The sequence below is a fragment of the Streptopelia decaocto genome, assembly GCF_964273445.1.
Source record: "Streptopelia decaocto genome assembly, chromosome: 5".
In the NCBI taxonomy this organism is placed as follows: Eukaryota; Metazoa; Chordata; class Aves; order Columbiformes; family Columbidae; genus Streptopelia; species Streptopelia decaocto.
This window is the reverse complement of record NC_138659.1, coordinates 64,763,149-64,788,117: the sequence shown is the minus strand read 5'-3', so window position 1 is coordinate 64,788,117 and position 24,969 is coordinate 64,763,149. Positions and strand designations below refer to the sequence as shown.

The following is a 24,969-nucleotide window of genomic DNA, read 5'->3' as shown; positions in this document are numbered from 1 at the left end:
TCTCAAAGGTAAACATGTTTTAGCTGCTGCACTCTATTGCTTATCAGGCTGAATGAAGTAAAGGAATACTTTACTGTACATAGACGAAATAATGATATTTTTCCCTTTTTACATTTGAGAGTACAGAAGGAACATAAATTCTAACTTTGGTGTTGAGACCAACTACCAAGAGTAGACTTGTAGTTAACACACTGTTATGAATCCAGAGCAGGCATAAGCAGCAAAGCACAGTATTTCCAACAGATGTTTGTGTGAACTAGAAAATCTAGCACGGAGTGACAAACTAAGAAATATGAGGCTTGGATGGTCCTTACGGTTCAGACTGTCAAGATCTGAAGTTCTGAACCTGAGGCATCCTATGAAGCTTCACATTCCAATGCAATGTAGTGTTTAGGCTATAAGAAAATCAGGATTGAAATTCCGTTTATCCTTCTTTACCTATCTTTTTGGAGCCATCCATTTAGGAGTTAAAGTCTGCCCAACTGCCATTAAAAGGAGTTTCCTAACCTCTGTGAATGCCACCAGCACTGCAGTCACGGCAGGAAGGCTTCACTGGCTTGCTGCTTCTTGTAGCAAATTTACTCCAGGCATTTCTATTTCCATTTAGATAGTTAAATTTATGCTTACCATAACCACTTTAATGGTACTAATTAGAAGAAAGGGTATGTAAGAGAGAAATTTCACAGAGGGCGTTTATTAATGAATTGAGCTATTATTTTGTCATATATTTGAAAACTATCAACATAGATACAGTATGCATTCTTCCCATAGCTAAACTGTCTTCCTCTTAAGTCCCAGCTTTTTAGTTTTTCAGTTGTCTCTAATAGATCTATTTATAAATACAAAAGTATCATGAAAAGCAGGGAATGTGCTTCCTAATGAGAAGTTCAGTCCCCTCATTTGGATTCTAAAATCAGTAATTAGGTCGAAGACTATTTTGTATCCATAGGCAGCACCGGTGGCTCTCAGATATCAAGTAAAATAGCCGTACATGGAACTAAATTTTTGAGAGTATAAAATCATAATGCTCAGCACTTCCTCACATCAGCTCTTCCAAAACCAGTGGAATTCCACAGTGTAAAATGAATGCAACACAGTGAGATTCAGATCCTCATTTTTTGCGGGAAATAAATTGCAAGTCCAGCAAAACTTCCAGGAAGTGTCAGATGCGCTCAGTGCAGTCAGTAGGTTTGGTGGGTAAATCCAAGTTTTCTATGACTTGATTGTACATTAATTATTAGTAGCTCCTATAAAAGTGCTGTTTGTGTTTCTTGAATATACAAAGAAAAAAATGATTCTGAGAATCACTGAAATACTTAAATCACCCACAGCATCATTTACTGTAGGTATCTTCGGCACCACGGGGATTGCTATTGCTATTATAGAAAAGCAGAAAACTTCCAGCCCAGTCATGTTCATTTCAGCAATGGAAATACTAAACACCTTCTGATGTTAAGACAAGAGTGCATTCTGCTCTTTTCCTTTTCTATGATTCTGCCACCAGAAATGCTTCTTACTTGTGTCAGTGTGGAGAGCACACAGTAATAGCAACAGATGGATGGTCATCATAAGACACGGCTGAAGATATAGCAGATTCATTTTTCAGGCTTTGATCACCTTAGATATTCCTTCATTTAATAATATTCTATGTATAATAATCAGTGAATGCAATGTAAACAAGCAGTTCAAGTTGACTTACAGGTAGATATGTTAAAAGACATTAAATGTTCTTTTTTGCTGACTTCTTTTTAGAATTTACTCTGGCAGCCATGCAATATGTTAAATTTATATTTGTATTTTCGTAATGATACTTGGAGAAATTGCAAGAATCGGTAAGGTTAAAATACTCCTGTGTTGTACATTTTCCTGAAACTGAGGAATATGGTAGATATTTTGTTAATACGCAGTGGTATTATGATAAGTATTAACTGTCATATTTCCCGTCTTCTCTTGAACATCCAGCACCACACTTAAGGGGCCACAGAACATAACGGTCTCTGCAGATGATGGCACTCGTCATTGTAATTACTAAGTACCCTTAGCTGACTGTTTGAAGTTTTGCTGTAAATTCAAATCAGAATGTGAATGTTATTGGAAAACATGCAGTTATATTTATGGAGTTTATTTGCTAATCATCATGTGCAAAACATTGTCAAAATTACAGGAGTATGACATCTCATGTAAATTTATCTAATTGTTTTGTGCTGCAGTAGGTATAAATTTTACAGGGAATAATTTTGTATTTGTTCATAGGCACAGAAGAAGCGGAAATCCAATGAATCTGCAGATACGGAGCTGTGTCTTAATGAGGTAAGAGTGTGGATCCTGTATGTTTCACAGCACAGGTGGCTCCCCATAATATAGAATGTTCAAGGCCTGTCAAGATTATAATGGGTTTACCTCACACTAAAGTCTTGTTGTGTTTAAATAGCACAATGTAGTAAAGAATTATTTTACTCTGAAATCCAGAGCTGGGCTCAAAGTGGCCTCTCCTAACTTTATATTTTAATAGCTGTGTAGTACATATATAGGCAGGTCCTATGGCAATTACCATTGCACCTAGCAAATACAGTTACTTAGTTAATAATCTGCAGGAACACAACATGATATGACTTTTAACAAATACAGAGAAACGTATTGCACATCATTCCGTGGCTAACAAAAATGACCAATTTAAGGCATGAGATGATGTTCACAGCAGGAGATGTGATGCTCACACATCAGGAGACAGACTGTCAGCCCCAAGAGACATGAACCTCCCAGTGCTGTTTGAGTAGTCTGCTCAGCTTGATGCCCTTCAGATGCAAACATTACATCAGTTTCCATGTCTGTCAGTCCAGATCCTTTGTATTGAGTCTCTCAGGAAGCTTAATAATTAGTGATGTACATAAATTATTTTTTGCAATGTGGAAGCGTGTAGCCTAGGCATTGAAGCAAGACCAGCTGTGCAACAATAAAGCACCAAAAGGATGTGACCATATCATGACCATGCCAGATTTGCCCAGTTCTTCTATAAAAAGACACTTATATAGCCAGTTCCTAGTTCTTTAGGTTCTATTACAAATTTCCTGTAGATACTAGAATGAAGCCTAATAACATGAGGGAACAATGCAGTGAGGGTAACAGATCCATTGGCATCTTGTGCTGGCCAAAAGGCCTTAAACAAGGAGGCCCTCGTAACTGTAGCCCAGGAACTGCTGATCCATCTTTATCCTGTACTCGCTTCTAGTTTAAATTGTTCTACTGCTGTGATTATACCTGTGGTTTGTTTTTTTTAACTGAGGATGATAACAATGACAAATATTCCTGCTACTCTGCATATGCAAGTTCTGTACTTGCATATGCATGCTGTTTAATTATTGGGCGCAAAGAAGAAAACAAATGTAAATAATGCAGCAATTAAGAGGAAAAAAAAAAAAAACATGAGAAAATTTTCATAATCTGGAAAACTCTGTCTCTTCTATTCCCATGGATTCAAATTTATTTATTGTTATCCAGAAGCAACGTATTGTCAAACAAATAGTTCTGTTGACTGTACAGAAGTTGCGGTTTCTTTCCAGGTCCTGCATTTGCTTTTAGAAATGAACAGGCATGATAAACACAAATCGGTTAAAAAAAAAAAAAGCTGTAGGTTTTACACATGGAACCATTGCTAAAGTAGGGGTTTTGAATTGTGCTGCATTGGTGGTTTTATCCTTGAAAGTAATTTTAAAATACTGTCATTTTGACATCTATTTTCTTATGCCTTTTTTGTATCTTCCAACCTGTGACAGTGATATATAGGTAACAGTGGAGGGTGGGACATGAACAAACAAAAGATGAATTTCATTGTGTGGATTTAAATATTTTTGCAATGACAATGTGTAATGGTGACCAAGGAAAGTATTGTGTCTTGCAGAATGCTATTGGGAAAGACAACACAGCGGGAGTCTCCACCAGTCACATATCTTCGGAGAATTCACTCGCTCTTCCTACAAGCACACCCCTCACGCTGATGGCACTCGCACTCTCACTCTGTCTGTTCCTAAGCTCATCAGTCTTGTAGCTGCATAGAAAAGGACGTGTTAAAAAAAAATATCTGTTTCCTGTCCTCTGTTCTTTCTCTGGAATTCCAGGTCTGGGAGCTAAGCTGAGGTATTCCTGCTAGAACAGTTTCAGTCAGCTGGAATTTGTTTTTTCTCTCTCTAAAAAAAGCTTCTTGTGATATTTAGAGGCTTTGTGAAATACTTGGTGCAGTGCTACATTCCAAACCCAAAAGGCTTTTGGGCATGCAGTGTTCTAAAGAGACAGTGTGTAAATTTGCCTGTGAAGCGACCTGGTTGGATTGTTTTAATACTAATTATTTTAATTCTGGCTTTTACCTGAGAAGGAGGATGGCAGTTTTAAGATCCTGTTTATCTCATTGAATGGTTTTGTTTTTAAAATTGATTGAACTTCAGACTATCAAGGATGTCTAACAGTGAATGTTCTCCCAGAGAGTGGACTTTATGAAACTTCTTCATTTGATAAATTGCTACTGATGTTAAACTCTTTCAGTGTATTAGCATTTTCCTCTTTAAATGTTTATGTACTGTAAGTGATTCTGCGTTCCCTGCTGAGAAGCCATTATAATTCACATACAGGTATAATGTATGTCTTTCAGTTAAATTCTCATAGAGTGTGGCATAGAACTTTCTAACTGTACATTTATCTTTTAATTATAATCATCTAGCCTTAACAAGGGTGAAGATTATTTAAATTAACAAGAAGCAGCCATTGTGAAAGCTTGATAAAGATACATTTCTTTAAATTTGAGGATAAGCAGTAGAAACAAGTTTTGCTACAGGGTTTCAGCTGTACAGTCTATGGTCTTCTATGCTTCCCGTGATAATATAGTCCACTTATTATACTGTTTGTTTAATAAAAAATGACATACAATTTATTTGCTCTACTAAAACAGCATTATCTGTTTATACATAGCTGATAATGTCAGCTCAAAATGTTACAGGAACTCCATGCCTTCCCTTATCACAACATTGTAGAGGGAAAAGAGGTAGCAGGGTATCATTTAAACTGTGTTTTATTTCTCAGACTGCCAAAATCAACACAAAAGGATGGCTGATCCAATTACAGGGCAGCGTCATGCACACTCGCCCATGTGACAGGCTTTTCTCACCCTGGTAGTTCCTGCTGCAGACCTTGGCAACCTTGGCGCTGCTGACATGATGAACTGTTCGCAAGACCAGTTCCACAAATAGTTTTAATAGTTTGGATGGCAATATTGCCATTGGTTTTCATTCGGTGACACTGACAGCCTGTGCTGGCTCATGGTGATTTTCTGCGGTATCTAGAAGGAATTCTTTAAAGCTTTAAATGTCATCAAATAGGCAGCATTTCTCCTAAGGGCTGTCTTTATACCTTACTGTGATGGCTTGTTGACTGTTACAAGCAGTTATGTCTAAATCACCAACAGCAATCAGTTTTTGTTTCTGTTGAAAGTAGAAGAAAACTTCACCAAGCAAGGAGTTCATCATGTGGAATTTACAGATTTACACTGCGACTCACACAATCATGCCCTGTCCTGCTCTGAAATGTCCAGATCACTTATTTGCAATACAGCTATAAAGTACAAATTACTGTTTTATAAACTGCAATGACGTTTGGGAGGCTGCAAGATACACGTCTTACTAAGAGATTATTAAACCTATTGACAAATTCATCTTTTGAGCTTTTTCTTACTTAATAATAAACACTTTCATAAATTCTGAAATTAATTTATGGACTCTTGGTTATGGTCTCATAATATAGGTTTCAAAGCACTGTGTGTGTGATAGAATTCTACGATACTCTGTGCCACTGAACATAACAAATTAGACAATATTACTCTTTAATTCTGTGCTGATAAGAAACTGCAAATTACTTTCAAAGGCAGCAGAGCTGCTTTCAGAGAAGAAATATATGGCACATCATTACCAGCAAAGCCCATGTGGTTCCTGTTGCTCTTCTTGTAGAAGCTAATCAAATTATTGAAAACTAGTGACAACAGAAGAAAGATGACGAGATTCATGATTTTAAAAATAAATCAAATTCTTTTATGTCAAAAGGAGCTGATAGTATAACCTATTGAAATGCTAATGAACACAGCATTATAATTCAAAAGTCTGACATTATCCAATTAAAAATATTTTCAAAACAAATTCATAAACATTACAATTATTAAATCTCTCTTTGATCCACAAAGCTTTCTTTAAAATATCATTTGTATTCAGCACATTAAATATTTTAAGCAGTATCGGGAATTTTAATAACCTCCCAGTATAGTACATACTTTTTGAAGATTTTTCACATTTGGTTTGATTACAGCATCTCTGTTATATTTAATACCAATTATTAGATCTTTGACACTGTGTGATCCATAATAAAAGCTATTGATCACTTATACTGTAAACAACAACCTAATTAGGTTCTGATTATAAAATAAATTGCTAGTTATCAGTTTCAATGAGAGTTACCTTTGGAAATACAATTATGTGTGTAATAGAGGAAGAAATGATGTTTTATACAGCTAACCATGTTACCACAGGAAAAAAAAAACACAGCACTCAAACGTTTTTTCCTGTGTAAATTAAAAGCACACTGAATTCTTAATTTAAAAAAGTAAATTGCTTATTAAACAGGCAAGAGAGAAAAAAAACTTAAGAGTCTGACACTTAATGCGGTTTTTACAGGAATCACCATGCAAATACTGGAAGATTTTTAGAAGCTGGATGTGGTGTGGATGGTGTCAATTTAGCATGGTGACCTTGTCAATGCAGTCATTTGCTACAGTACTGAAGTATGCAAATTGTTCAATTTTTTGCCCGTTTTACTCACTAAAATGCCATGTGTTGAGTGCTCAGTGAAAAACGTTAGGCTGGGCTTTATATATTCGTTTAATACATTCAGTTTTTCAGTGTAACAATAATACAGGAACTGTCCAAATACAGGATGTACATACGGATGACCTATGTTTAAATTGTAAGTTTAACCAATTCAGTTGTGTGTAAATTAAATCATGGGCTATATATACATATCTAAGTAATCTTTTTTCATTTAACATAATGGAGCAGACATTGCCATCAGTATTATTAGGAGTGTGTATACTCCACCTTGTTAAATAATCTGACGTTTAAATTTCTTCTTCTTAAAAGTAATACACACAAAGAAAATCCAGACTGAACTGAAATATATGGTGAAGGTTTTGCTGTATTGAACATATTGAACTAATTCCACAAGCTAGTCTAGTGAAAAAGGTACTGAAGATGAACCTTTCACATAGTAGTAAAAATAAAAGCAATTGCTGCAATGCAGGGGAGCCAGTGCTGGGAGTGACACCCACCCATGGCAGCAGCCCCACAGGAGTGTCTGCGCAGTGATTTGGTCACCGATGAGGAGTCCAGCCCCCATTTCACTTACTCAGCTCTGTGAGATCCCAGCTGCTCCAAGAGAATTTGGAGGGAGGTCCCAAGCACTGAGCAGGAGCCGTTCGTCCATCTTCACTGGGCACCAGCTACTTCCCACTGAACAGCATCATTCCCACTCTGTCATTAGGAAGAATGAGGAGGAACAGGAATTCTTAATCATTTCAAAGTATTACGTAGACAGACTCTGTGTGGAGACCTATTCCCAGCCTTTTTTTTTTTTAAATGAAATTATGTCCCAACCTTTTGAATATGAAGCTGTTCACAAATTGAGGGATGTTGCAGTTAGAATCAGTAGACTGAAAACACGAAAGTATATACCTTTGCTAAGCCTGTGCAGTGACATTGGAGATGAAGAAAACAGAAGGAATCACCTTGAAATCTCAATCTAATTTTAATTTGTGATTGTTGGCTTAATCACAACGTCATTTCCATTGAGGCGAGATGGTGAGAAACCAGCGAAGGAGAAGAGCAAAACTCAGAACAGCTCCCTGAAGGGACATACATCTTGTGTACATCAAGAGTCAGGAGTATCTAACACTTGGCTTGCAGTAAAAGAGCTGGATTCTGCTAGGAACAGCAGCTCCTTCAGAGCAAGCAGTAAAAGAGGGAGGAATTAGCAGTTATTTGTACAGTAGTTATAACTTTCATAAAATGCAACTGTCTTCAACGCAAAGGTGGATGCACCTCACTGGAAAACAAATGTTCACTGACAGAATTTCTGCATTAAAACTATTCTGAGCTAAAGAGGCTTCTATGGTTCTTTTGTGCCCATAAGGTTAATCAGATTCTACCTGGTGTCCCTGACATCAAATAGAAATATATTTGCTTGTGATGAACTTGGCAGAGAAATTAATCCAGTGACTTGTTAAATATTTCTCATCTTTAAATATTTGCTTTTTCTTACCAGCTCAGTCTCTCCTATGACATTTCAATTATCAGCTATTTCAGCTTCTCCTTTAACTTTGGAAGGTCATTTTCTCCATACTCTACCATAATCCACTTTTATAGATTTGCCTCAGTGTTATTTTTTCTTCTTTAATTACAGCCTTCACTTCTGTGAAAAAAAATAAAAATGTGATCACAAAAATATCTGTACTGAACAACCAACACCTTTACAGGGGGAGGAAATTGCAAGTTCCTATTTTATCTGCTTAGCACTGGTTTGACTAGAACAAGCTGAAACATGATGTCCGTATTTCCCAGATGGAATTTGAAATTTGGTTTGGTACTGAATAAAGATATAGAAGCTTTAAACTCTCACAGTCTTTTAGAAGTATTTAAATACTTATAATGTATTTTCCAGTTAGAATTTAAGTCAAACAGCTGAAGTCTCACCAAGTAGTATTTTTTTTTCCAAGAGTAAGGAGCTTCAATGGGAAATTTTGATGGGTCCATTTTTAAGGTAAAATCAGGGAAGGTGGCGAATTCACATTTTTTAACTCAGTGTTATCTTGACTTTCATACACCCTTGTTCCATGTTCTCTTCATCTGAGTATGTTTGCCTTATGGGGACAGTTCTGCTTAATAGATGCATGTTAGATATGGTCATCTCAATAATCAGAAGCCAAGTCCTGCAACTCCTAATGAGATGCTCCATCTCTTTTATCATTCATAAAAGCCAGAGCAACAAATTCAAGATGTGGCCTAAAGATTATCTGAAGTTTAAAAGAGCAGAAAGTCAACCAATTTCTCAGTAGCACTTCTTATCAAGATAGATTGTGGTATTATAAATTGGTGCCATCTAGACTACTCAATAAAGTTCTCTGAGGACATTTAGCCTGAGCAGCTGCAGTTTCTGCTGTTCTATCTTTGCCAGGTGCCAATAGCTGGACTTCTTTGCCATGGATCCACTTAGAACTAATTGCTGCCTAGGTTACAGGAGCCAAACCCAACCCCACTTCAGCAAGAGTTCCCCTTAGCCCATTCCCCTGATCTAATGATTCCAACACACTTTAAGTCTTTTGCGCTACTTTTTAATCTGTCAAAGGGAGAATTTCTTAGAATCCAGGAGAAAATGAGTCATAGATTTAAGGGCAATTTACTTCAAACTCCTCCTGCCAAAATATCACAATAATTGACCTCTTACAGACTTCTGTTCTCCAAAGCATTGAATACCCCCGTCCAGAGCCTTCAGTACTTAGGAAGCTGAACAGGAGCTTTGGGGATTCAGCTTCCAGTACATGAGACAATGTTTGTTTTCAGGCTTCTTCAAGCCACTCATTCTATGAATTGATGTTATAAGTAAACATAAGTAATTAGAGATGGTGTTGTGGCACTACACTACTCCTTCATGTCAGGCAGCTCATGTCAAGCAATTTTCCAGTATTGGTAATGATGCAGAGTTCCTTGGGACTCCTTCAGCTGGACATTGCTTTGACGAGAGATGACATTCAAAGTCCTGCTGCTGTTCTAAGTGGAAAAATGTTGTGTCTTTTTACTGTTTTTTTCTTGTCTGAAATAAAGCCCCCACTCCACCCTTTTCTGAGTTCATTTGCTTGATCTGCTTGCAAGCACCGAAGAGCTGAAATTAGTTGACTAATGCCACCCAGTTCTTGCTGTCGATCTCAATAACCTACAAGTCCATCACATGTCAGTAACCTGTATATTTGCACTAGCTGGTCCATATTGTATCTACTCTCTTTCATCACCCAGGCCTGTCTAGCCAGTACACAGTTCACTTAGACCACACTAATAAACACTTTCAGAGCTACAAGCAGATCATGCCAGCTCCAACTCTTTAGCTGGTCTGCACAGAGTAAGAAGCTGATTTGGCCACTGCACTTGTCCTTAGGTACAAAAGCTAAACCCCGTAGATTTACTGATCCACAGGGAGATGTAAATGCTTTCAAGCACAGAAGCCAGCAAGTCTGCTGAAACTCTGGAGTAATTTTCAAAATAAAATTAAAACATCATTGTCCTCTCCTGATAATGTTTATGGAATAGGATATAGTTGACAGAAGGCTGCTTCTGTCAAAAACAGGAGAAAGCCTGAAGATGCAAGAGTTCCTATTTAGGGAACCACCATTTATTGTAGCAGGCGATACTGCAGGGAGAACACTGCTGAGAAATGTAAATGTATGTCCTGATAGGTAGAAGACTTTTTGACTTTATGAATTGGCGCATTCTGTTCCCCCTTTTGAGAGGTGAAGCAATTCTCTCAGGAGTGTGCTAACCAAAATGCAGCTGATGGGAGCACAGCATCTCCTTCCCACATCCCCAAGCCTAATTATTAATGACATCCTCTGCATGCTTTGAGGTGGGAAAAATACCCTTAAATGGCAGTTAATTCAGGAAGAGTGTTGGTAAGGACTGTTAGAGGTGGAACAAAGCCCCACAAAGGATTGCATCCAGCAACAGGGAGTGCATAACCTGGACCGAGCTGAGTCACACACCATTTATAAAGAAAAGTGGTGGTAAAAATTGAAATAAAAACGATGGTCTTGGATTTTACATTACCTGCTCTCTGGGAGGGTCACAGTAGAAATAAGGCATAAACCCAGCCTCTAACTCTTCCCCGTATCCTTCGTTGTTTCTGAATAAGAACAAAAATAAATATAAAAGGTAGGTAACAGAAGAAATTGCCTCAAAGCACTGCAACACTTGGGAAACTTAACTGGTGGCAATTATTAATCTCTGTGTTCTCCCCTCCCCAAAAATTATTGCTACTGAGTCTGCTTAACAGGGTTTGTATGATGTTTTGTGTAGCATTACTTAGTGCTGAAATTGTTAGCTATGATTAATACCACTCATGCTGGGAAGGTTTACATGTCTTTCACCTGAGGGTATGTCTAAATTTGCACTTCTTTTTGTGTGTAAAGTGCAGGCTGACAAGAGCTGCAGCAAAGAGGAAATAGCAGAGGAAGTATCAGATAAAAATAATTTTTGTTACATCACATAATAAAGGGATTAATTGAAGGTACGCAGAATGATGCAGATAAAGGTAACAGCATTTGGACCCAGGAAGACTGGCATTCACTGTGATCTGAGGATATCCAATGTTCGCCTTTCTTTTTTTTAATTCTGTTTTCCATTTTCCAAAACTGTCCAGAACATGCTTCCATTTTCTGGAGTAAATTCTTACACAAATAATTACCTTCTTGTGTAAATTCTATGTTGTCTTATGGATTTCTGTACATGTTACTGCAGGTTATTATGTGTCAGGTCTTCAGTCATAATGGCTGGTAATTTGTTGTAAAAAAAATAAAACCACTGTTCACTTGTTCCTCTTGACTTACTTAGACATCGCTCTAAGGACATTGCTCTTTGGACCGTCCACACTTTAGAAGTCAATTCACCATGTTTGGCATTTTCTGTTCGCATAATCCTCCTGCATTAGTATTGTACATATACAGAAAAAATCCCTCTCAATAAATATTATTCTCTTTTTTTATTAAAAAGCATGGTTTTGTGAGAAAAATTTCCTGGTGGGTTGTTCTGTTTTGATTTATGCAAAAGGAAAAGGAAGCTTGCCTGGCAAAAAAAAAAAAAAAAAAGGAAAACAAGCTTATTGAAGGTTGATCTCATTGTTCCATTTTACAGTCCACTATGAATTAAGAAAATAAGAAATAAAGCTTTTCCCTTTAAATATCCGTGCATTTGCTTGCTCCCCAGTTTCTTTGTGTTAGTGAACGTGGCCTGCAAAATGACAATGAGCAGGGAATATCAGATGGAAATGATGGAAAGACGGGCACAAGAGTGGCCAGCTGGCCCTATTCATACTTGTTCACTCTCTGGCACGCGAACACGCCTCCACACCCATCCCACCCCTTCATCCTGCCAGGCCAGAAAGAAAAGGCTCGCTCCTGTTTTCACACAATGGGAGCAAAAGAGCTGCAAAGGCCTCGAAGACAAAAGGGTCTGCGGGAAGGGCTATTTTAGGAAATGCAGCATCTGCTGGAAGGGGAATGGGAAAGGTGGATGAACAAGCCTTCATGATGCATTCGCTCGTGTTGATGACTAGAAAACCAGGAAAATTATTTCAGCACTTACTCATATTCAAACTGAGACTTAACCAATGAATACATCATGGGAAAAAAGCAGTCACACCTGCCTATGGAAAACTACTGCACAGCAAAGGGCAGGCCAGGGCCTCCGACCATTTTAAGGTGAAACAGGTTCAGTTGCTGTTGTCTCAAAGAGGAGAAGCAACGTTTGGGGGCAGGATGCAAGACGAGAAGATCAGAGTGGTAGAAATGCACATTAACCCAAGATGAAAGGGCTGCTCTTTTAGGGCTGAAAAATACATTCCCAACTAACAAAGCAGCAGGTCACCATCCTACACACTGATCATGTTCTGGCAGCCCAGAAAGGGCTAGGGTTGCATGGGGTGACACAAGCTGGAGGAGATGTTCAGCTGTCCTGGCAGTGTTTGCTGCTCAGATGATCTGTGTCCTTGGAGTGGGGAGAGAAAGGCAAGAGAATCTGGGAGCCTTCAACGGCTCCATTTGGGTTCCTGGGCCACTTACGGAGGCTGCTTGGATTTAGGCGTCACTCTGCTGCTATTATGGTCCTGTCCATGAAGTGCTGCAGGTACTTCAGCTCCTCAGTGCCAACTCAAGTGTCTAACCATTTGCAAGACACAAAGTTGGGGAATAGGAGGCACAAAAGCAATCAAAATATTTGACAGTGCAAACTAGCATTAGGCTTTCCTTCCATTTGTCTTATTTTTCTGTGCTGCCACAGCAAAAACACTGCTAAAGAGGAGTGGAGAGAGAGAGGGATAGCAGTGAAGCCTCCATCCAGGAGCTCCAGCTCCACAACAAACTCGCTGAGCAGCAGCCTCCGCGGGGACAGATGAAACCAAGCTGTGTTCGACACCACTAGGCAGCCAGCTATGCATGACCAGATGGGTTCTTTTGTGTGCGTCATCTGTGGGTTTGATTTTCAGGTTTTGTTTTGCTGATTTGTTTTTTCTTTACTTATAATTGTTACTATTCACATGTAGGGTCCTGTTGACAATTTCCCTCTGGGCTGAGGGATAATGGCAACAAGGCCACTTTTCTGGACAAAGCCCAAATGGGTCAGTACCAGGAGTCTGCCTAGAGAGTGCACAAATATAAGCCATTACGCCACATTGCTATTCTTCTGCATGTATATATAATAGTGTCAATAGCATCACTCTCTTGTGGTGACAGAGAGGACCAGTGTCCTCATGAGGAAACTGCATTTCCTCCCTGCTGGCCAGGAGGCAAGGTGTTAAACCAACACCACCCATCACACGTGGCAATTCAGCTGACTTTTGTAAGGTCACATTGTGCTTTAGTGATGCCCAGACCAGTAGGATTAACTACTTTTAAAGACATTTATAGAATAATTTCCATTAAATGGTTCTAGTTATGTAGAAACATTTTTAAATTACACCCTGGTAAGAAGATAAAGAAAGCAGGTTGACATCTTCAAAGCAGGCATGGGATGGACATGATAGTGGGGCAAATCGGCCAGCTGCCCAGTAGGAGTTTTCTTAGAGATGCACTTCCACTGTGCCATTAAACCAGTAGAGGGTCTCAGCTGTCTTGAACATGGATTTTGAAAGGTGGTACTAACCATTTTCCAAGCATGATCCTCCAGCTCTCCCAACCGCTCTGCCCAAGCAATCGGCCAGCCCCAACACTTGATAGCTCCTGTGTGTTGGCAACAAAAGCTGTCTGTGTTATTGCCTATTTCATGCCGGATTCTGTTTTACATTCAGAGACAGGAGTATGATTTCCTGAAACAGTATTTTGGTAACAATAACTCAGCTGTTTTGGTGATACGCACATCTTTTTTGGCCCAAAATACAAATTATACCCCCTAATTTTGCATCACTAAATTTTTTAACCTGCATTAATTACAGAAAACTGCAAAGCAACAGCCAGAAACAAGCCAAAAATCAGGACTGGGAAATATTGCTCCAAATTGTACAGAAGGTTCTGGGTGTTGTTGTGGGGGGTTTTTTTGCTTGCTTGCTTTTTCCAAAGAGGATTCTAGAAAATATGTTGCATTCATGTACAAAGCATAATATGCACAGTATTTAATAACCCATTTCTGTTTCGTAGCATTATAAAAAAAAAAGACTAGTAGTCAATTGCTTTGGAAAGACCTGGCATTCAAGCCTCAGAATTGCTATTGTATATGTTTTTTTTTTTAAAAAAAAAAAGAACAACATTCTACCAACATTCTCAGTGAGGTTAACTAAGCAGATGTTATTTCTCTCCAGGTTTGCTGGAGTGCCACATCTCTCTTGCTTTCAAAAGAGACGTTAACACAAAAATCTTAAAAGAGAGGCAGTTCCAAAAGTATGTCACAAAGTACACACACAGAGCTATACAGGCGTAAAAAAACAAAAATTTAAATATAAATCTACATTTGCCAGTCCACTGGTGGCTTCTTTCTGGATTGGAGAGGCCTCAAAGGTAGTATTAACCTGGCTGAGCAGTGATATTTCCCTGCTCGGCAGAGGTCAGAATCTGGTGGTTATAAATACAGTTTAGCTTTTATTTGTCTCCAAAACAATATTTGTCAATACCGCAACGCTGAGTTTTGAGCAGATCAATGGCTGTACACAACTCTCTGCCTGAGGGCTTTATTATTAATACAAATGTAGGTAGGCTAAATATTGAGTGACATTATTAGAAAGGGCTTGTCCTTCCCTCTGTGACTTTGACTAATGTCAAATGAACTTACAGCTCACATAGCCAGGATTCTGATCCTACTTGCAAGAAACTGTCTCTCCCACTCTGCTCGTCATGGGAGTTGTTGACTAATCCAAGCAAGATTATTCAAACTGAGTTTTGGAGTGCCAACAACCTGAGTTAGTGTATAGGAAGAAGTTTGCCTGAGTCATCTGCCTTCAACCTCTTCAGTGGGATGGTATTAGACCAATTTGTGAGAGGCTCCAAAACTTCATTCTCCTTAAATGCAGCACATGGGGCTGCAGCATAATTAAGAACTAGCACGTCCTGGTGACTCTGATTTACATTAATGTCTAATTTCAAAGGAAAAAAACCATCAAATATTAAAAGAAAAAAAAATACTTCTGAAGCAGAAGGCTTTTCCACTTACAGCCTGGTACCTGTGTGACCTCAGACACAGCAACCCTTGCACGCTGGGCTCTACGCAGATGTTATACTGGCACATTATCCTGGCTTGAGGTTGGTACACAAGACATCTTAGTGCAGCCCAGAACCTGCTGCACCGCAAATGCCACCACTTGCTACAGCCTCGTGGGCGTCAGCAGCAGCCAGATGTTAAGCTAAGGATGATGCTTTCCAGGCACACAGCTGGCTGTAGAAACTGTTGTCCTGTCAGGTCTGGTGGTGCCCAAGTATCTGATATGTGATTAGGCAACTGGCTGGTGAGCTCTGCTGTGTTATTCCTTTGAATAATATTTAACCTGAGCTCATAAAAGGAATCCTGTTGACCAAAAAAGAGGTGAACAGCAGCATATAATGCCCACAGGTTGCTAGCACATTAACTATTGCTGTGAGATTTCTTCCTGAAGCATATATATATATGTGTGTGTATGTATATATATATGTGTGTGTTTAGATAACTTTTTAAAACTGATTTTTATAATAAATGAATCAGTCTTCTGCTTGAAATGTAGCAGTGAGATTTTTTTCATAAAAATGCCACTCAGTGTAGAAAAGGAATATTATTCTGCTGAAGAACACAACATTTTTGTAGTTGAGGAGTTTCTCTTATGATTAGAGACTATCTACACTTGACAATAACTTAACTTTCAACACCCAGTGACATTAATTTCACTTTACTTCCTGTCTTAAGGTCAAAAACATTAATCAGGACTTCTATCATTAGCTCAGTTTCCTTTTCTATTAAGCGATTATGATCACTTACTATTAATGAGTCGTGAAGTTTTAATAAATTTTTGCTAGTGTGAAATTACTAAACAGTAATTATGGCATATCCTGTATGGATGGTTTGTTCCACAATGTACATTTTGCTTAATGTTAGTTAGAAACATCTACAAAAAACAACACAAAATAATTAACTAGTTACAGCTGAGGATGTGGAATGGCTTTTTTTCACCACATTTATAGTCAATAAAAAGACAAAGCAAGTAATTTTCGTTGCCATTGCTGGAACTACTTTATTTCTGGACCTTATTATTTTTGCAGTTCTTTATATGAAATGGCACTACCAAGGCTGCTTACTAAACAGGAGATGAAAGGAAGTATCGCATCTTTTAAGAGCTATTGTTTTAACTTGTGTTATATTTCTACTGTTCTGGCATTGAAGCAACAAGGTTAAAAAACAAAAACCAGACCCTTTCCGTTTAGTACAGATGAAAAATAACACAGCAAGTCCCATTGCCAAAAAGTAATGTCTGAATACTGGCTTGGCTTTCCTGTAGCTTGCTGTTACTCACAGGCACATCTCAACAACCAGTGCCAGATGCTCATCTGGAGCTTGGCTGAGGTTTTTATTGGTTAACTGGCTTTTTTAAACACGCGACAACAGAAACTGGACTAACAGTGGCTGACAAACTGGAAGGTAACTCTGAACATGGAACATAGCAAGAGCGTATATTAAAGAAAACAGAGGAGGTTGCAGTGATCACATTTTCTCTACTAACTGCCCCTGTTCCAAATTTTCTGGTTTACTGACATCAGCGCAATTTGCTGAGAAGACTATATCTGATAGAGCCACTGCAGATGTACTCCCTCTTGTATCGAAGCCAAATTTTCTGAACCACGCAAATGGAGGAACAGAGTCAACTGAGGCACACTGGCTTCTTTGTGCAGTATTTCTGCAACACTGTACCCCCTCGTAGCAGTCAGGTCCTTAAAAATGTAAGATTAAATAGTTTGTTGCTATACTGATAGTAGCATTCATGGAATGGAAGTTGTGTTGTCTGTTGTGAAAGCCCTGGCTTGGAAGCCATCTGGGTCAGTATCATCCCTTTTCAGGAAATCTTAAACTGGTGCTGAAAAATTGAAGATGGATCCAAGATGAGCCAAAAGGATGAGTCTAAGACTGTGAAAAACATGGCTAATAATAAATCTCTAACAGTGCAATCTCATCACAAAAACAATATGTGTTGTCTTGAAGACTGACTGTAAGTACCTAACAAGGGATGGAAAGGAGGAAGCTTTCCATCCGATAGACAAAGTTTTGAAAAGACTGGCTGGATATTAAATCTAGATCAGTTCAGAATAGAGAAGTGTCGCATTTTCAGCGGAGAAGGTAAGTAAACATAGAAAGAAGCACACAAGATCTGTACAGTGTTCTCCACCATTGAACAAAATCTTCAGGAAACTCCTACACCTTGCATAGTGCCATAGGACAGTCTCTTAGCCTGTTATGGATAAATCCATTCCTCTTTGTTCTATATTGTCTCTATTCTGACATCTCAAAGTGGCAGACCCAGTCTTTGTGCTGACTTTGAAGATTCTTCATATTCTAAAATGCAAGAACAAGACACTGTTCCTCTGGTGGTTTCAACCACAGAGCAAGCACAGCAGATCTCAATGGAGAGAACAGGTGTATGTGTGGTAAGGCCAGCATCGTGTAGGTCTGCAAAATGTCTCAGACTGCTTGATTCCTGTACCAGAGAAGGAAAACACCAGCAGGCCACAGGCAGAGACATCGCTCCAACAAGAATTCTGTCATACCACTGTAGAACCACCTGACACGAGTCACAGCTGCATTTCAATTCCAATCAGTGTTACTCTCTCAGAAACTGAATCAGTCCTCGTTTTCCATTATGAAAATGGTGACTGCCCTGGATTAGTAGAAAAGAATGTCTTGCATAGGATTAAACGGAAGTAAAATCAAACCAAATTAGCTTCCTTTGTCTTCGGCAAAAGCTGCAGCATTGTCAATAGCAGTTCTGACCAAAGTACACAGTGGCACCATACTGCTGGGACAAGGTCATAACTTTATTGGTAGCTGAGTGACCATCTGCCCTTGCAGATGTTAGAGTATCATCTCCTTGGAGAGTTATAAAGCAATTATCAGTCCATACTGGGAAAGCTGTTCGGCACCAGCAGTTACTGGGATCCCTGCCTGTGTGACTTCTAATCTGAGGAAGATTATTAAAACATTAATTCATATCTCTTGTCTTCATCTTCCTGGCCTGATTCTCACTATGTTCATTACTAGGTAATGTGCAGCTATATCATCTAAGTTTTATAACTCTCCGAGGATATTTTGGGTCAAAAATGAGCTTGAGATTCCAGGGCACAAGAGAAATATAATTTTTATCTGAAGAAACAACAGACTATAGGGAGAATTATGACCAGCAAAAGTCATCATAGCCAAATACCTACTGAAAGCAATTTTACTTTCATTACACCTGAAACTGAAAAATCATGAATATGCAGAAAGATCAGTAATTGCTTTGTTGGGATTTGCAAGGAGCCAGTGAACAGTGACTTGGATACATGCACTGTATGGGATTACTAGGAAAGCCCAGCCACGCATATGTGGACATCCAGTTAACTTCAAACACACAGTAATTCCTAGAATCAAATTTGTCATATAAAGATTAAGCAATCTCAGAAATGAGGGGGTGATTGGATCATTATTAGCACCTTTCATTCACTAATTAAGGGTGCCAGGACTCCTTAATAAGTGTGACTGATGCTGTTACAACACAGCAGATGCCTTGAGAGTTGAGGTACATGTCAGAACATTTGTATTTCTGTAGCCAGGCTCTGAAAAGGCCCCTTAGATAAGTGGACAACATGGAGGCACCCCCCCAAAAAAAAAATCAATCTAGGAAGCTCAAAACAGACTTTATTCTAACCAGAACTGTTTAGCAGAAAAACAACTAGAAATAGGGTTTATCAAAAATCAGCACTCTGACACAAATTCAGATACCAGTTAGGACTACACAGCCAATTCAGGCTCAAGGGATACCAAAACTCCAGAATGATGATTCAAAATGCACACCTTTCCACTTGTAAAAAGCGAGGACTCTCAAGAAGATCACTTACCAGTAAGGCAAGGTGTCTTAATCCTTGAAGAACTTTCCTTAAGTGGCCAGTCAAAGGAGAACAGTCTTCTACTGCAGAGCTGCTGCTCCAAAGACCACCAGCTTTATGGGGGTCTCCATTTATACCCTAGTTGAATCTGAGCTGTGGTCATTTATGGTAGTGGTCCAGAAACTTATCTCAACTGAGGCATTTCATTGGTCAAGGGCCCTGTCTGTCAACCAAGATGTGTGTACCTGACCATAGTAGTTCATTGGCTGGTGCTTTCGAGGGGATGGTGCATCTGCATCAAAGCAGGTGCAGCAACAGGTGGGGCTTGGGTCAACTCCACAATGCCTTTTTCAGCAGAGTCAAGACTCTAAACTTCTCCTCAAACCATCTTGTGGTACCTAGGGACTGCTGGAAATGCAGGCTTGGTCCAGTTCTCAGGGCTGTCAGTCACTGAACAGGGGTTCAAAACACTAAAACTGGGCTTGGACACTTAAAGCACCAAGGATGGGGGCGAGTCTAGGGACACACCTCCTTTCAAAGAAGTACAGACACCTCTCGGAGGCAACAGGCAGAACATATGTGAAAGAAGATGATAAACATGACAGGCCTTTAATGGACAGTAGTCACCAGCCATATGGTGACATCTGGCCTGGGGGGCTGAGATTGTTCGACCAAGTAAGTGATGCTAAAGCAAAGTCAGAGCTTGTTTCAAAGCTCATTCCTCACATTTGACAAGGGTTTCTGTTGCCAACTTCATTGTTTTCCCTCCAAACACTAGTTTCTGTCTACTCCTTGGAAGGCTTTGTGCTCAATTACTTGATGGCAGAGTATCTCAAGGTTTAAAATAACAGAATATATGCTGTAAATTCACATTTTAAAACAGATTTCAAGTTTATAATATTCCCTGCACTTACTCAGAGAAAAAGCTCTATATTTTAGTCCTTTTCAGTTTTGAAACACTTTCAGTCCATTAGAGCCACATAAATACAAGGCACAAAACAATAACAGGCTACAAATCAATACATTTACCCAGCCAGACCTAAATAAATATGATCCAATTGCTGACTCAGAAAGCTGAGAATAGTCCAAAGTTTCCAGAGTAAAATGCCAATGATGAAATAATGTTCAAATGCGTGCAAAGAACCCTGACCCTCTTGTCAGGTGGCACCCTCAGTACAAGGTATTTATTGACAAGGAAGGCAAATCTTTTGATAAATAAATTGAATGGTTAAAATTTACCCCAGTGTGAAATGGGCATGGTTCATCATTATTCTGGACAGTATGCTGATATGCTTGTTAAGAAGCATGAGACACGTTCAGTTCAGATACTCAACAGTGATTTCTTGTGAAGCTAGCATTAGGCCTGGCAGGAACTTTATAAATAATACACAATAAAATCATAGTCTTCGGCTTGGAAATTGGTACTAAGCACACAGACATAAACATGCTCACTGTAATCACATATGATTGGTATCGCTGCAAGGGAACCTCAGAAAGCCTATAGGAAGAGACAAACCAGAAAGAATGACAACCTCTATTCATTTTGCCTTGTACATCTTACATGTTTCTGCTCTGCAGCTGGTTTTCTGAGAAACAGCAGAGGATGATTCAAAATATTATATTTCAAACACCTGGGAAAGAATACTGAGAAGAGAGTGTTTTGTTCCATTTCAAATTATAAGCAATAAAGTCCGTTGGATTCAAGCCCCAAGTAGCAATTTAAAGTTCAAGTCATTTTATGCCATGATTTTCCTCTCTTGCTTAGAGTTATCGCTTCCTGATCCTGACAAAAATTAACATTTTATTGCATCGGCCATTAGTAATGGGCACAAGCATAGGATGGGATACACACATGAGTAAAGGGCAAGAGGCAAAGCAGGCATGAGAGGAATAGCTCCTCTGTACCTTTGGGCAAGCAGGTACAGTCTGCTCATACCTATGCAGTTCATACTCACGTCTGCCCCTTCTTCTGCACAATAAAATAATCAGATAGAGTAGATATTTCGCACTAGTCAAAGTCTATAAGCACATATCATAATAACTGGTGGATTTGGATTACATAATTCATGTGTGAAACAATGATTTTTTTTTTTGACCCTTTGTTTCCATGAGAAAGGGAGGGCTGAAAGGGCTAGGAATTTTTCCATCACTTTTGGCGTTTAGAGCCCAAAGGCAGTGATCTGAAGCATCAGATCTCTCTCTAATGTAGTTGCCCCTACTCAAGTCTTTGTGTTGGGGAAAAAAAGAAGAAAAAACAAACCTAATCCAACCAACCACCACCAACAACAATGAAGGGGGAGGGTGGGGGGTGTGTTCCCCAGGGTGCAAATGTTGGACTGCTTTATGCATATTTATGCATGTACCTCCACATTTGATGTGGTCTGACCCCACTGTTTCCCCCACAAAATACAAAGCTTTTTCTCTGAGATACCCTGTCAGAAGTGGTCTTAGTAATTCAGTTATTTTCAGCAAAATAAAGACCTCTAGCTTTTTAATCTAGAGTATACTCATTTACAGTATTCATAAGATCTCATTCGTGCTAAAGCACACCACCACCTTTATGCGCTTATTCAGCTGTCTTGAGAGGCAGCCAAATGCTGTTAAATCCATTTTATGGATGAGGACATAAAGATTCAAACAGTCTAAATAGGGATTAAATTGAAGTTAGGAGCCAGCCTCTCAGAAGGTGATGTACAGTATTTGCTCTCCACCCTGCCTAGTCCCAAAGATGACTTAATTCAGGCAGCACCTTCATGCCGGACTCCAAAGCTCATTAAGCACTTTTGCAGGGTGGGAGGCTGCCTGGGTGGAGCAGAAAGGCGCCTGTCTCCCACCTAAAGTGCTATCACACCTCAGGGATACATGGAAAAACACATAAATTATGCCCAGGATCTCAATGGAAAACACTGCTTGAGCAGGGTGCTGTGCTGGTGCTGCCTCCTACTGCTAATTTCTGTTTTGCAAAGACCTCTACAAAATGTGGGAAACCCAGAAATCAGGCTCTGCTTGTCCCAAAAAGAGTTCAATTTCATACTATGCCCTTCAGAGGTGCCCAAACCACAAGGCTGTAGCCAAAGCCAGGCCCAGTGATGTTACATTCCTGTGCTGAAGCTGGCTTGGAAAGCAATGCTGGTTGAACTAGTTGTTGTTTCCTTGTAGCTGGTAACCCTCAATGAATTTCTCATCTGAGGGTTTCCAGATTCACAGAAACCACACAGATTTTCCATTGAAATCAGGGAGAACATATGTACAAGTGTTAATCAGTGTTGTAAATGGTGTACAAGCTACAACAAGATTATGATCACTGTCTTTCTGCCTTCTCCTGGGAGAAAGAATTTGGATACATTCAAAGACAACTGTCGCCTTCGTTCTTAATTTGTTTTATTTCCTTTTGCATGACTATGCATAAGAGATGGATTGTCTGCAGTGAATTGTGTCTCTGAAAGATTCCCTGAGTGGCTACATCGTACAGAAGATGCAGTTAAAGCATATTCTACAATGATAGAACATAACTATCATCAGTGCATACTGCAAACACTTCAGGAAAATTAACTGGTCGCATATAATTCATGTTACATGACAGCATTTTGAAAAGGACAAGATAAAAGGTTAACTCGTGAAAATCCATTGCTAACAGCCCATTTTTGACTTCTCAGAGAAGTCTGCAGGCATTCTGGAGCCTGACCCAGCAACTGTCACTGAGTACGTACTATCCTTCCAAGCTTTGTACACCACAGACTCTCCTAAGCTAGTCATGTCTCTTAAACACAGTAGATGAAATATGGCCCTATTGATCTTAATAATAACTTGAAAATCTTCACAAGCCTACATGTCTTTTGTCAAGACCGTGGCTGGTGCCATCACAGCTTTAGGAAGACGCACTGTGTCTATTGATGCAGTTCCGATCAGTGTATAGCAGAAATACTCCAGTTATCTTGGAAAGAAATATACCTGGTGCTCTGTAACTAACATGTGCAACACCCCAAAATAGTCAAATACTGCATTTTCTTGTACAAATATTCTCCTAATGACCCAGAGGCACTAAGATTTTGGCTCTGCATCCATGATCTTTCTTCACAGAGAAATTCTCCTAGTTCTGGTGAACCATTGTGACCACACCAGGACAATTCCCACTATGAACAATGGAAGGCACTGAACTAGTGGAGTTCATCTGGATTTCAACAAATCAGGGGTGTAGCATCATGCCTAAATCATCCACATCAGTCTGTGGAAGACAACACATTATGGGTCTGGGAACTTCTCAATATTGCAGAAGGCTGCCCTTTTAGTCACAGGATCTCAAATTCACTATCCCTCTCCTCTGCAACACAGAAGGTTATTAGAACAATTTCCCTTCTGTTCATTTAATGAAACCACTCATCAGGAATAGTTAATTAAAAATCCATCCTTTGAACTCTCAATTTGGAAAAAGAAAAGAATTCCAAGTAGTTTAGCTCTCTCAGGAAATGAGGCGAGATGAAAGGAGTACGGGCACGATATGGAAATGCATTGATAAAGGACCTGTGGGACAAATGAAGTCATCAGCCCAAAGAGAGAAGAATCAGTGAGCAAACTCCAGAGTGAAGATGATTTTGGCTCAGGTTTGAGACATCTTAAATGCTTCTAATCTTCAGAGGTTAGGCATTCAAAGCTAGCTGAAAGCCAGATCTAGGCACCTGTTATCATTAGTCACTTCTGAGAATCCAGCCTTTTTGTGCCCTCTCCAGCCTGTACTTTCTTCTGGGCTTTGATTCTGTCATTTTTAAGGCTGTATGTTCCACCTGCGAGAATGTAACTGTGTGTTATGCACACCATTTGTCAGAAAGCTCGCCAATTTTTCTGTGGAAGAAAACCATGGATATAATAATTTTCAAATAGATTCTGGAAGTGATGCTAGTCACAAGAGTCAAATCAAGCCTAGAAGTCAAGGATAACTGACAGAAAATTCTTTCTACCATTGTTAATGGAAGTAAGTAGACAAATAGGCATAAAGCTCTATATAATTTGTAAGAGATTAAAAGCTTTCTTAAACTTTACAGCTAAGAAAGAGAAAAATAATGCTAAGAGAAGCAGAAACAGAAGGTTGTTAATGGGTTTATCTCTACAATTTCTTACAGGAAGATTACATTTACCAATATTCTCCTTGTGAATTTAATTCCTTTCCCTGCCAGTAATTTTCGTGGTATCTATCCCCAGGTATGGCTTTTTTTCCTGATTAAAAAAGTGCTTGCTGACATTGGCCAGTCTGTTGATCAATAGATGCATCCTTGGTAGTTCTCAGTTGTTACCCTCTTGTCCTGCATGGAATCTGAGGTTCCATCGTTCAGCCATTCATTCTGATTCAAAGCAGCCCCAAATCTCAGCCAATTTACCTACAGATACAGAACAAATGGATCTAAAAAGATGTGACCTTCATCTATCAAAACAGCTACCATCTGGAGACCATAAATGTTGTGATCCTACCTAGCACAGACTACTGCAAAAGCATGCAAATTGAAATCAGTTTTGGTAACTCAGGTGTAATGAGATTCAACAATGTTTTAGTAAGATCACTGTTAAAATTACAGGTTACAAGATGGAAACTGAGCCATCATCTCCAT

The 24,969-nt window shown here is 39.2% G+C and overlaps 1 protein-coding gene across 1 annotated transcript in view; it reads left to right on the top strand.

The window, feature by feature from the left end:
- Window positions 1–4,874, top strand: part of GFRA1 (GDNF family receptor alpha 1) — a gene marked incomplete at its 5' end in the record, with an annotated part of 143,383 nt that extends 138,509 nt beyond the window's left edge. The window contains 2 exons of the mRNA XM_082053370.1: window positions 2,254–2,310; window positions 3,899–4,874. Of these exons, the coding sequence (XP_081909496.1) occupies window positions 2,254–2,310; window positions 3,899–4,045 (204 nt within the window). The 3' untranslated portion in view covers window positions 4,046–4,874. The remainder of the gene's footprint in view (window positions 1–2,253; window positions 2,311–3,898) is intronic.
- Window positions 4,875–24,969: the final 20,095 nt, after the last annotated feature.